This window comes from Fukomys damarensis, unplaced genomic scaffold (assembly GCF_012274545.1).
Source record: "Fukomys damarensis isolate Sample0158 unplaced genomic scaffold, DMR_v1.0_HiC HiC_scaffold_18, whole genome shotgun sequence".
NCBI classification, from domain to species: Eukaryota; Metazoa; Chordata; class Mammalia; order Rodentia; family Bathyergidae; genus Fukomys; species Fukomys damarensis.
Window position 1 is genome coordinate 3,184,115 of NW_022900930.1, and position 14,255 is coordinate 3,198,369.

Sequence of the window (14,255 nt, forward strand, 5' to 3'; positions counted from 1 at the left end):
AAAAAAAAAAAAAAAAAAGACTAGTAATGGCAATTCAAAATAATGAAAACCATCGTCACAATAAAATAGCTTTGAAAATATTTCAAGTTATTAAAGAATAACACTTTAGCAAAATAAAGATAATTTGAACTTTAAAAATTTCTAAGAAGTCCATGATCAAAACTGGCAACAATGAGGTATATTTACATAATACTTTTTGGACTTTATAAATTATGAATAATCAATCTACCTGCATTTTGGTCTCAAAGAATATCACTCAAAACGACAGAAAAATTCAGACTGGTTTTGTCCTTTGCTAAAGTGAAATGCTTTTGAATTAGTCAAATAATTTCTGAGGATCTTTAGCTTATAAAATTAAACCATTATTATATAAAATATTATTTGTTTAAAATTCTGAGACTGAAGTATCTGAAAATCTGTGGCAAGTTTGTTTAAATGAAGACACTCAAAGTTTACTTGAAATACATAATTTAACAGACTTATGCAGAAAGCTGTAAGACCTTTCAATAGTCCAGAAAAATCATTTGGCAGAATTCCACACTCATGCATGTTAAAAAGTAGAAATAGAAAATTTCCTTGATATAAATGAGAGGATCTAGGAAAATTTACAGCTAACGTAATGAATGTAGACGACTGGATGTTTTGCCTCTGCTATGCTACGTGAATATGTACCACATTAATTCATTATGAAGCTCTAACCCCAGAGGATGTTACAGGAATAGCAGATCTTTGGAAGGTAATTAGATCGATTCATGAAGGTTCCCTCATACTGGGTTAATGCCCCATTAAAAGAGTAGAGGAAACAGAGGATCTTCATCTCTGTTCTCCATCATGTAAGGACTGGAGGAGAAGACAGCTGTCTGCAAACCAGGAAGAATTTAGATCTGCCAAGACCTAAGTCATGGACTTCCTAAAATTCAGACCTTTGAGAAAGAAGAATTTATTTAAGCCACCCAGTCCATGTATATCTGTTAACAGTACCCCAGAATGACCATGATAATCACTGTAATTGTGAACCAGCAAAAGCTATCTGACATTACAACTTCCATTCAACACTGTACTGGAAATTTTATGTATGATAGGAAAAAGAATAATAATAAAAGGAATACACTTTCAACAGAAGCCAACCTCCTTTTTAGATAACCAACATAATCATCAGAAAAGTACAAATAAAATTCTTAATGCAAATAAGAATTAATACAAAAATGAAAATGGGAACTATGGGAACTCATTTCTTGTTCAAAATGCAAGTAATAGAACATTTTGGAAAGCAGTTTCACCCTCTGTATTCTTTTTCACACCTGCAATTATAATATAATTCATCTATTCTAAGTATTTATCAAAAGCAATAAAACTATGTAATTGCATGAGTACCTGTATGTGGATATTCAGAGCAACTTTGTTTATAACTGATAATGTGTAAAAGTCCAATTGGCATCAACAGGTGAATGTAGAACAAGTTATAATGTACTCTAAAATAGCATAATACTTAGCAACAAAAATGAATGAACTAGCCGGGGATTTAGCTCAGCGGTTCGGTGGCCTGCCTTGCAAGCGCAAGGACCCGAGTTCAATCCCTGGCACCAAAAAAAAAAAAAAAATGAACTATGAATAATCCCAACAACATGAAAAATGTTGAGTGTGATGGGAACATTCTTTGCTTGGATTATAGTTATGGTTACACAAGTGTATATGTTCATCACAAGTCATTTAATTGAATGTGGAACTCAATAAGTTAATATAAAGAAGTAAAAATACAAATTAATGAGAAAATAAAGACCACATTTAATGCTAAGAGTTAAAGTAAGATTTAGAGTAAAGAGTTAAAGTTAATGGAAGTTTACTTAAGACAAAAGTTAGTGATGTAATCCTACATGGTACACAGGAAGTTACTGAGAGGGAGGAAACGTTATTATCCCTAATTTTAGCAACTTTTTTGAAAATAACAAATGTCAAAAATATAAAATGAGCAGACAGTGTAGAGTGTGTGAAAAACCTTGGGTTCATTTCCCAGCATGAAAGGAAAAGAAGAAAAAGAGAAAGAAAAGAAAAGAAAAGAGGGAGGGAGGGAAGAATCTGATTTGTTTTAAATGTTTTCTAAGGATTCCCTTTTGCTTGTTTACTAAGTGTGCGTCCATCCTCTTATTTTTCTATATATGTGTCTTTATATACAATTCTAAGTACTCAATATTTCCATACCTTTGGGAAGGTTCATTAATATATAATACATGATAAAGTTAGAATTCTGAAAATGTTTTTATTCATATTATTTGTTTCATAGAAACATTCACTTGATCCACTGTTGAACAGAACTCTGAAAATACAAATCATTGTGGACAAAGGCTTGGTATGTGTTACTTATATATTTCAATATATTCTTCAGTTTATGTTTAAATTCAAGTATATTTGTAGGAAAATCAGTTCTATTTTACTCCGTTCAAAATTTGTATCTCCCGTATTACCTCTACAATGACTTAGGGAAACTAATACTTATGTGTTGATTACCATGTGTACGCATACAGCAATAGTGTACAGAAGGGTTGTACCACACTGTAACCTAGTGAATCACATCTAGCTGCAGATATTTCTGAATCTACCTTAATAGTTGGTGAAAGATTCCTGCTCTAGATTAACCTGATTGATTTATTATTCAATTGATGATGTTTGTTTGATGTTATCTCTAATAATAGTGTATGTTTTATAACTTGCTTGAATTTTCTGGTAGGCGTGCCATATTTTAAAAATAGGAAGAATCATTGATAGGAAGATTCATTTGGCTCTGAAATGTGTTTATATAATATCAGTTTTAGCAAAGCCTTAACAGCAACTTTAAAAAACTGATTTGTTTATTATCATTGACCATTTGCCTAAGATCTCTCAAGGAGAGTCAAAAAGTTCTCTGTTTTGTTCATTTAAAAAAATGTGCATTCTTCAGTAATTTTTATCAAGATAATTATGGGAAACTGTGTATCAATGAAAAAATAAAGACTGAAAAAAGAAAATGATGAAAAAATATCTAATGTATTTCAATGAGAAATTATAAGCACATATTTCTGTTTTAAACATAGTTATGTGTACATATTGATATTTCCTTGTTTTTTATATATATATATATATATATATACACACACATATATATACACTAACATTAAACATTTATCCACGTGTTCATTAAATGTGTTATGACACTTAATGTTTACATAAAGCCCCATTAATGTAGTTAATATAGTGTATTTTACTAATTAAGACATATTTTAGGGAGACATTTGCATCTTCATCATTATTGCTATTACTTGAGGAATACTGGTATTTGGCCTGAAAATGGAACCACGAGAGTCTGAGTTATGCTGTGCTAAAGTCATTATGCAAATACAACCCGACAATGACTGACAACATTCTGTGGTTAAATTTCCTTTCCTTGTTTTTCAGTCTGTGTCTTTAGTTTTAAGCTATGGCTGTGGTGGACAGTGTATTGATAAGCCAGGGGGTTCTTTCCTTTTCTTCTATCTATAGTCAGAGGCAGTCCCTGCCTCTCTTTAGAACATGTCGTGAGTGGGTGTTGGAGCAGCATGACAACTAAGCACTCAGCTATTAGTGCTCATTATAAGTGATCAGTTGTTATTGCTCTGCTCTTTACCTCCCCTTGAACCTAGTGTATTATATTTAAAAACTTATGTGTAACCTCCATGTTGATTTCTTTCTAATATACCTCTGTATCTAGGTCTACATCCCAATTATTTCTCTGGAGGTAGATATTAGTATGTAAATTTATCATGATTTAGAATGAATTTCAAGCCATTTTAGATATAGTTTAAGAGCATTAAAACAATACAATTACATGTAAAGACAATGATTGCAATTTTGTGAAACTATATCTTATGGCTCCATTTTTTGTAAGCCATTGAATATGTTGATTAGCAAAACATTCAGTTGTTTTTTAAAGAAATGAAATTTAAAAAGTATTTTTCTTCACCTACTTGCTCTTTTTCTTTAATAGGACTGTATTTCTAATATTTATTTTTAGATTGTTGGAGTCTCTCTAGCATTTATTCAAATGAAGTTATCTTTACTTCATCTTCAGTTTTGTTTTCTGGGGGGAGGGTTTTTTTCTTTTGTTTTTGGTACCAGGGATCGAACTCTGGAACTTGCACTTGCACGGTAGATGAGCTAAATCTCCAGCCCTCCCCATCTTCAGGTTTAATCATTTTATTTGGAAATGATTTCAAACTTACAGTTTGCATTTATAATACAAAGAAAACTTCCCCTTTCTTTACCTATGATTATTGCAAATATTGTATCTCATTTTCTCGTGTGCTTTCTCCATTTGCAAGTTGAAATTTGTGTCATAAAGCTTGACTCTTAACTACTGGAAAACAGAATGCAGCAAATCATCAAGAAGAGTATACATGATAATCAAATAGTATTCATCCTAGAGATGCAGGGATTATTCAACAGATGCAAATCAATAAATGTAATGCACCATATCAACAGAGCCAAAGACAAAAATCACATTATAATCTCAACTGATGCAGAGAAAGCATTTGACGAAGTCCAACACCCATTCATGATCAAAACTCTACAGAAAATTGGAATAAATGGTCCTTATTTCAATCTGATAAAAGCCATCTATGACAAACCAATACCATATGAAATGAACAAAAACTGAAAGCTTTCACTCTAAAATTAGGGACAAGACAAAGATTTCCACTGTCACCACTCTTATTCAGTTTAATTCTGGAAACATTAACCAGAGCAATTAGATGAGAAAGAAATAAAAGGAGTAAGGATAGGAAAGCAAGAAGTTAAACGATCATTATTTGCAGATGACATGATACTCTACATAGAAGACTCCAAAAACTCCACCAAAAGACTTGTAAATTTAATGACCAAATTCTGTAGCATAACTGGATATAAAGTCAACATCTAAAAGTTAATGACCTTCTAATGAACAACAAACTCACTGAGAGAGAAATATAGCAAGCTACTAGGAATGAATTAAGAAGTATTGCCTCTCTTTCAATTTCATTAAAGAGTTTAGAGTAGTGGTGATAGGTCTTCTCTAAATGTCTTGTAGAATTCAGCAGTGAAGCCATCAGGACCTGGGCTTTTCTTTGTTGGTAATGTTTTAATTACGTTTCAATTTCACTGAATGTAGTTGGGGTGTTTAGACTTTTTATATCTTCTTTGTTCAACTTTGGAAGTTCATATGTATCTAGAAATCTGTCCATTTCTTCTGATATAGAGTACAGGTTTTCAAAGTGGGTATTGATGATCCTCTGGGTTTCTGCTGGATCTGCTGTGACTTCACCTTTTTTATACCTAATTGCATGAATTTGAGCCTTTTCTTTCCTTTTTTTTTTTTGATAAGGTTGGCTAAGGGTTTATCAATTTTATTTATTCTTTTGAAAAACCAACTCTTCGATTCATTGATTTTTTGAATAGTTCTCTTAGTCTCCATTGCATTAATTTCTGCTCTGATCTTTATAATTTCCTCCCTTGTGTGATCTTTCAGTTTGTCTTGTGCTTCTTTTTCTAGAAGCTTAAGGTCAAGCATTAGATTGTTTATTTGAGCTTGCTCTGTTTTCCTAGTGTGGGGATTTACTGCTATGAATTTCCCTCGTAGAACTGCTTTCATTGTGTCCCATGGATTCATGTATATTGTATTGGCATTATCATTTAATTATAGAAACTATCTAATTTTTTCTTTAATTTCCTCTGTGACTCAATGATTGTTCAGCTGTGTTATTTAATTTCCACACGTTTGTGAAGTTCTTGCAGTTTCTTAGGCTATTGATCTCCAGTTTAATTGCACTATGGTCTGATAATGTACATAGGATAGCTTCAGTTCCTTCGCATTTACTTATACATGTTCTATGAGCTAGCATGTGGTCTGTTTTGGAGGATGACCTCTGTGCAGCCAAAAAGAATGTATATTCTGATTATCTGGGGCATGACACTGTCTAGACATCTACTGAGTCTGTTTGTTCGAAGAATTGGTTCAGTTCTATTATTTCATTGTTGATTTTTTTGTCTAGATGCTCTGTCTGTGTCAGTGGAGTATTGAGGTACCCCATTCTGATAGTATTAGTGTTTATTTTGTTTTTCATATCCATTAATATTTGTTTTGTATAGTGGGAGACATTAGTATTCAGTGCATATATATTTATGATTAGCATTTCTTCCTCTTGTATTTTTCCCTTTACAAGGATGTAGTGGCCTTCTTTGTCTCTTTTAATTAGTTTTGGTTTGAAATCTATGCTATCTGCAAATAAGAGAGCTACCCACGGTTTTTTCTGGGCTCTCGTCACATGGAGAACAGTTTTCCATCCTTTTACTCTCACTCTATGAATTTCTTTGTGGATTAAGTGGGTTTCTTGTATACAGCATATTGTTGGATTTTGTTTCTTAATCCATTCTGCTAGCCTGTTTCTTTTGATTGGTGAATTGAGGCCATTAACATTGATGGTTATGACTGTTATGTATTATCTTTCCAGTGTCATGTTATTTTCCAGTTGTTGGTTCTTTTATTTTTTATTTTACCTCTTTACTTTTAATTTCTTGCCTTGCCTGGTATATTTGTTCTGTTGGGCCTTAAGGAGTTGCGGTCTTCATTTTCTTTTTCCAGGATATTGTTTAGAAGCGTTCAGAGCACTGGTTTGCTGTTCTTGAAATTTTTCAGGTGTTCTTTGTCATGGAAGTATCTTATTTCCCCATCCATTTTGAAAGATAATTTTGCAGGATACATCAGTCTAGGTTGGAGGTTGTTTTCTTTTAGGACTTGAAGTACATCACTCCAGGCTCTCCTTGACTTGAGGGTTTGTGTTGAAGTCTGCTGTGACTCTGATAGGCTTTCCTTTGCATGTGATTTGTTTCTTTGCTCTGCTGGTAGTATTTTCTTCTGTTGAGTTTCTGGGATCTTGACTATTATATGTTTATATGTAGATTTTTTTATCATGGCTTGTTGGAGTCCTATATGCCTCACTTATCTGTATGTCAAATTCTTCACCTCTGTTTGGGAAGTTTTCTGTCATTAATTCTGTGAACAGTTTTTTTTTTATGTCATTTGAACTTTCTCCTGCTACTTCATGGATTCCTATCAGTCTTATATTACTCTTCTTTGCATCATCTAAGAGTTGTTGGATTGATTTCGTATGGTCCTTTACTGTTTTTAAGAGATCTCTCTTTTCATGGTTATTGACCACAATCCTATCTTCTAGATCTGAAATTCTATCTTTACATTCATTCATCCTGCTGTGAATTCTTTCATAATGCTTTCTATAGTTTATTCTTCTGGTATCTGTTTGAATCTGTTTCATGGATTCCATTTCTTTCCAATGTTGGGCATTCAAGGTTTCCATTTCTTTCCTGTGCTAGGCATTCATGGTTTCCAATCATGGTCCTGAGAGCATCTATTTTTTATCTGTTTCTGTTCTACAGTCTCTGATCATGCCTTTCATTTTTCTCACCCTCTCTATGGTTATCTGGGAAATTATTTCTGTTTTGTATTTTTCTAGAGCCTCATTTATCTGGATTTTTTCCTTCCTGTGTTATTGGTTCAGGGTGTCCAGATGGCTGTCAGACTCTTCCACCTCATTTCCCCCAGAGTTTACCTTTGTGGGGTGGAAGTCTGTGTTTCTGTCTTGTTTAAATGCCTTCTCATTTCTATTTTTATCATTGGTCCTGTCCTTGGTTTAATTCCTGGGTTAATACTTCGATCTTCCAGATGTAGCTTGTCTTTATGTTTTCAGTCTCTGATATCTCTGAGGCAATCTCATTCTCATTATAACCAGGAAGGACAACCAGTTAGATCAGTCACAATACCTTAGCCCAAGTGATACAATCAGCAACACAATAGCATCAAGCACAGATTAGAAAATGACAATTTGTGGTAGTTATTAATCTATCAACTTTAACTGTGTGAATTAAATCAAAATCGAGAACCAGCCCAAAATTTGTATAGTGAGTAAGCTCTTCAATATAGCAACTTTACCCTTCAGGATGGGGACTTAGAAATAGTTGAGGAGGGAAGGATAGATAGGATAGAGAAAAATCAGGTCAGGGGACACAGGAAGATCACACAAACTCTAGGAAGCTGTTGAGATGAGAAGACAGAACAAAATATACACAAGAACAGAACAAACTAACAACAATTGGGAGTTTAGAGACTCTAATCACTTTCTAATGGCAATTGAGAGAAGGAAAAGGATAATAAAAGAAAAGGAAAAAATTTGAATTAGGATAGGAATAAGAACAAAAAGGGAGAGTAATGTAAATCAAGATGTGAGACAGAAAGAGAGGATAATAAAAAGAAGATTAAACAAGGAAAAAATTTTGAGAAAAGAAAAAGATAGATAACAATTTTTTAAATGATTAAGGATATGAAAAAATATTACTTTGCAAATAAAAAATACAAATAGAAATAGAGGGCCTCCTTCAGGGCATGCCTCTGCTGACACAATAGACAGCGTGGGCAGGAGTGTGCAGGTCTAAGCTAATTAGTCTCAGCAAAGCCAGCAGCAGTCCCTGAGGTTCAGGCTGATTTCTGTCTGCAAAGCCCAAGTTGAGATCTCTGACCTCCTGCTGGGTTGAACTCTGCAAGGTTCTGCTGCAGGTTCCACCTCTCTTCTCCCTGAAGTTAGACCAGGTTCCGATGTGAGATGCTAGTCCCTCTGACTCACCAACTATTTGTGTGAACATTTCTTGTTTCAGTTCATCAGATAATATTTAACATGTGTCCAGAGGGTGCGGAGTAGTCCTTGAGGCACTATCCGTACTAATACCCTTTCTAGAATACTAAACTACCTCAAATATCTGTAGATTTCCCCAACAGAACCAAACTATTCATGAAATATAAACTCTTAGCCATGCATTCTAAATGCGTACATTCAAAGCTGCTACCATTTAAAAAATAAACTGGAAGGTAGGGAAGCCTAAAATGATCTGCGATCACACTGCTATAAACATTGTAAGTGTGCATGTGAATATATAGAAAAAGCAGATAATTAAGATTTAAATAAAATGGCAAAAACTAGGACATACAGATTTTACCAAAGAACTACAATAACCTTCCTAAGCTACAATTCTAAATAGATTCACTAATAGAGTAATTTGCCTAGATTCTAGAAAAACAAAAAAACAAAACCAACAACAAAAAAGAACAACAAAACAAACCTTACCACCATCAAAAAACCCAAACAAAAAAATAAACCCCCCCAAAATATCCACCCAAATCTATACTAGAGTATGTGGCAATAATCAATGTATTTCTATGAAAATTGACTCAAGCCTTACAAGCTCCTAAAGTAAAGCCCAGGTCACTGTGTGAGTAATGATTGTACTAGGGGGGAAAAAACACTGAAAGTAAAACAGTCTTCAGCCTTGGTTTCAGCTGTCTCTTCAAATCAGCATGAAGTACTTAATATCAGGTACATCATTTTTGACTTGTCAGACCAGTAAGGCACGTTCTGCCACTGGCCAAGGGCAGTTGAAGAAACTAAATGTTGTGAGATAAAGCATTTGACTTCCAAGTCGAAACAGTTCAAATGATCAGTGAACATCTAACTGGGCAAAAGGAACGACATCCATCATCAAAACAGGCTCACTTCCCCAGCCCCCAGAACAAAGAGCAGTTACAGTAGCAAAAGAAACCAGCCAACAGAAAACCTTTTTTTGATTCTTTAGAGCCAACTGTGAAAGAGGTCAGCAATATATTAACAGCTGAAATGGGCAAGGAAGAGCAAAAGAAGGGATGAAAGAATCTTGCTGGACATTTGTTCATCTTTTTCTGTATTTGACAGAAAAATTTAACGGGCTTATTTGGAAATTTCAGGCACACATGTCTCATCTCCTTAGATCCTTCACAGATTCAGAATTCGATCTACCTGAGAGCTCTATAACCATGTAAGAAAGCTTTCTTTATCTTGCTGGGTGGCAGCCAAATCAGACTCCATGTCATTAAGGATGTCAGAGCCCAAAGCTTCCTGCAGACTGGGCATTGGCTCCTCTCCTATGTTCAACCCATCTCTTTCCAGTGTTGCAAGGTCCACATTTGGCCCAGGAATGGCTCCAAGGTAGTCTGGGAAATGGTCCTCCTGCGAGGGCAGGGTGCTTTGTCAGATAGTATCACCTGTATCCATTGCTTCAGCGCTGTTTAGGAAGTCGTCTGGAGTCCGAGGGACGCCGTAGCTGCTCATGCTTAGCCCTGCCTGTGCTCTCATCTCGAGAGCGTCAGGTGCCACTGTTGAGGACGGGATCTGAGCTATTGGCTGTCATTGTTCTTAATTCCGGAGGCACGCTGGGAGAAGACACTGATTTTGAGTTCCACTGTCTTGCTCCAGCATGAAGAGCTAATTCCTGACATTTTGGAGAATTTGCTGTGCCAGGATTGATAGTCTGCATTGCCTGCCGAAGCAACTCTTGCTGTTTCAACTGAGGTCTTTCCTTCTCCATCTGCAATTGTTGGAGACGCATCTGTTGCTGTTGGTTGGAGTTGCTGCCACCCATAACACCTCCCTGTGGGTTCTGGGGAGCCAAGGGAGGTGGCTGTTTTACTGGAGCACTTTGACTGATTCTCTGGTTCATGGCAAAATGAGGGTCAAGCCTTGGGTCTAGTGGAGAGGTGATCTTGTTCTTATGGTTTATATAGTAAATTTCTCCATCCTGAGTTACGGCTTGTTCCCATCCATCAGGAAGAGGACCCGAGGCTGAGTTCACTAAATTCTGCTGCACTGGGGACTGGTGGGGGCTGTAACATTCATCTGAGAACGCATGGCCATCTGGTCTCAGAAAATGTCAGGCGTAGCTGCTGGGCCAGAGACTCCCCCAGTGGGGCCAATGTCCCAAACGGAACAGCTCCCAGCTGCAAGGTTGCTGGAGAGGACTGCGCGGGAGCACGTTGCAGAGTCAGGGCTCCGGCAGGGCCTGTCGGGAGTGGGATCTGGGCTCCGGTGGCTTGAAGGAGTTGGGCAGCTTCTGGAGCCTCGTGGACATGGTCTGCAGTAAGCTGGCCGTCCTGGGGTTCATGACGGCGTTGAAGAGTGCCTCCTCCTCTCCGCAACCCCCTGGACGTGCACAATCTGGTGGCCGGCCGGGCCTGCGGTGCCGCCTGGGATGCCTGGGGAGCTGGCTGCCCAGGACGGACACGGGCCCTGGCACAGAGCAGGCTGCACAGGCGGCTTCCCGGGGCCCTGGGGCGCCCTGCTGCCCAGGATCCACGCGTCCCTAGCCGGGCGAGACGAGGACGTAACGCTGTGCTTGCTCTCGGGCCTGGGGGGCTGTGGCCCCGCAGCCCCCGCTTGCCATGAATGCTGTTTGAACACTTTGTGTGATATGGTCCCTGAGGACTGCACCACCAGCAAGGCCTTTATATTGTAACTTTGCGTTTTACTTGTTTCACTTCTGGTTAGGGATACATTTTGACTTTTTTTGTCTAAATAGTCACTAGTCATCATATGGTTGGTTGGGCACCTGATATATATTGACCTGTGCAAGAAAATAGAATTGTGTATATATAGTTGACTTTGGATATCTGAAATTCCCAAGCTCATTCAGTATAAGGTTGTATAAACCTGTAAGGGAATATTGAGTAGCAGACAGGCTATGTGAAAGGGATCTCGGGGCTTCTGTGCACCGCCAGTCTTGTGGAGCTAACATCCGGGCTGTAGAGATGAATCACTGCGGGGTGAGGGCTGTTCAGTCACAAAGGCTAGGCAGGAGGTCACGCTGGAAGAAAAGGTAAGCACTCAAACTTGTTTTCCTTTTTATTGAAATACAGTGGACCCTTGAGTTACTACCACCTGCCATATAGATGTGAACCGAATGCTGGCCACTTGTGCTCCTAGATGGTCTCGGATTCAGAGCCCGTAAGAATTCTGGAAGGAACATTACAACATCCTTGCCTGTGTGGGGTTAACTGAGAAATCCTGGGCCAGTGTCTCCCTAGGGACGCTGCCATTTGCTTCTATACAGGACAGACTTTGAAGGCTGTGGAGAGGAGCCTGAGCCTTCAACTGATCAACTTGAGTTAGAAGCAGCCCTCAAGAATGAATTGAGTTCTTAAGTCAGGGGTCCACTGTACTTGTTTTCTCATGTACAAATGCTTATCAAAGACTTGCAAACTGTTCTCTCAAAATCTGAGGGTTTTTGTTTGTTTGTTTGTTTTTTGGTATGGGGATCAAACTCGGGTCTTTGTGCTTGGTTCAGGGAATCGAACTCAGGCAGCAGAACCACTGAGCCAAATCTCCAGCCTCTTGGAATTTTAATTTGGATGCTTTTTATGTAATAAATATTTACTTGCCTAAATGGCTTCCAAGTTGTGTGAGGATCTCTATGTTTCTTTATTTAAAGTCTCACTATTAGAAGTTACCAAATACAAAAAAAAAAGAATTAAAAGAATCATACCACAGTGATATATGTGCATCCATGTTCATAGCAGCACAATTCATAATAGTTAAAACTTGGAAGCTGCCCAAATGCCTATCAACGGGAGACTGGATAAAGAAAATGTGGGGATTTTTTATAAAATGGAATACTACTCAGCCATAAAAAATGAGAAATTAGAGACATTTGTAGCTAAATGGAAGCACATTGAGGCAATACTCAAGTGGTATAAATAGGACACGTGTAAATGCTAAATAGTTTCTCTAGTGAGAAACTGAATAAAAATAAGGACTAAAAGGTATAATTAGATAATGTGAAATAGGAAGAAAAGGGACACAGAGGAAGGGGAAATGGGAGAGGTAGGGGAAAGGAAAGAAGGAAATGGAATTAATATGAGAAAGTGAAATAAATGGAAACAAAATCTTTGAAGACAGGGAGGGAGGAGTTGGAGGGAGGGCAGGGGAGTGGGGATAAAAATAAGAACCAAGGTTGACTATGTAAAGGTGCAGATTTCCAACAATGAATGTCATTATATTGCATACATTAAATATACCAATAGAATTCATTTAAAAAAAACCCTGACATTATAAATTCCATTTGACTCAGTCCCCTTCAAGGTACCCTCCTGAAAGAGCGAAATACATAATTATTACTGTGATGTATATATACCCACGTTATTAGCATCACAACTTATAATAGTTAAATCTTTGAAACAGGCTAAATGCTCATCAGCACATGAATGGATAAAGAAAATGTGATATATACACACACAACAGAGTAGTACTTAGCCACAAAGAAGAATACATGTAAGTCATCTGTAGGAAAATGGATGCATCTTGAGACCATGATGCTTAGTGAAATACATGAGATGCAGAAGCTGAAACATCATATGGTTTCTCTCAGCTGAGAAAACCACATTCTAAATAATTCAAAAAGTAAAAATAAAGGTAGTAGAAAACCAGGAGATAGGCCTTTCTGCAAATGGGAAGGAGGTCTAGAGGTGGGGGGGGGAGTAGGGGAGGGGAAGTAAAAGGAATCAAGACAGAGGTCTATGTACCCGCTCCCCAGGATAAATGTATTCAACTTGTACTACTAATAAGAAATGAAACACATCAATACAAAACCTTAATGTTAATATGAATTAAACACACTAATATTGTAAAACAGACTTTAACAATTTCAACTTATTGTGTTGAATATTGTTTCATATATTTCATAGTCATGCTATTATTTAAAAGCAAGTTTATATCGATACTGAGATAATCTTCACGTTTGTCTTTAAGCTGTATTTTTCTTCAGATTTGTTTTTGGCGTTATTTTTGTTTTTGTTTTGTTTTGGTATGGGGGATAGAACTCAGGACCTTGTGCTTGTAAGGCAGGTGGTGGAACCTCTGAGCTTAATCCCCAGCCCTAAAGTTGCCTCTTGTAGATTTTTTGTTTGTTTGATTTTTGGTTCAGTTTGTTTAGTTTTCTTTTTGTACTGGGGATCGAACTCGGGTCCTCACTCTTGTGAGGCAGGTGGCAGAACCGCTGAGCTGAATCCCTGGCCCCAAAACCATTTTACTAGTATATGTTTGCAATACACAGTGGATGCATTCAGTATGGGACACTGATTCATACACATCTCACATCCTGATTCTTCTGCTTTCCCTCCCCCTGCCCAGGTTACTTTCCCGTCCCCATCAATTCTTCATCTTTGTATTCTGTCATCTTTCATTTATCTTGCTTTTTAAATTATTTATACTTTGGGATTCTCAAGCTTTCTTCTTAAGTGTGACTATTTCTGTAACAATAAAGATACAGTAATTGCAATGACTAGCATAGGTAGACTTTTTGTCTAATATTTTCCTGGTATATCTTGTTGCCTTCAAATCTCA

The 14,255-nt window shown here is 37.1% G+C and overlaps 1 protein-coding gene and 1 pseudogene across 3 annotated transcripts in view; one reads left to right on the plus strand and one right to left on the minus strand.

Moving 5' to 3' along the window:
- Nucleotides 1-14,255, plus strand: part of LOC104850715 (A disintegrin and metallopeptidase domain 3) — an 81,199-nt gene that overhangs the window by 18,554 nt on the left and 48,390 nt on the right. For 2 of the 3 annotated variants that reach the window (XM_019205077.1, XM_019205076.1), the window contains one exon: nt 2,282-2,347. The exons of the other annotated variant lie outside the window; for it this stretch is intronic. In XM_019205077.1, the coding sequence (XP_019060622.1) occupies nt 2,282-2,347 (66 nt within the window). The remainder of the gene's footprint in view (nt 1-2,281; nt 2,348-14,255) is intronic. 3 annotated transcript variants of the gene reach the window in all.
- LOC104850714 lies at nt 9,891-11,447 on the minus strand (annotated as a pseudogene).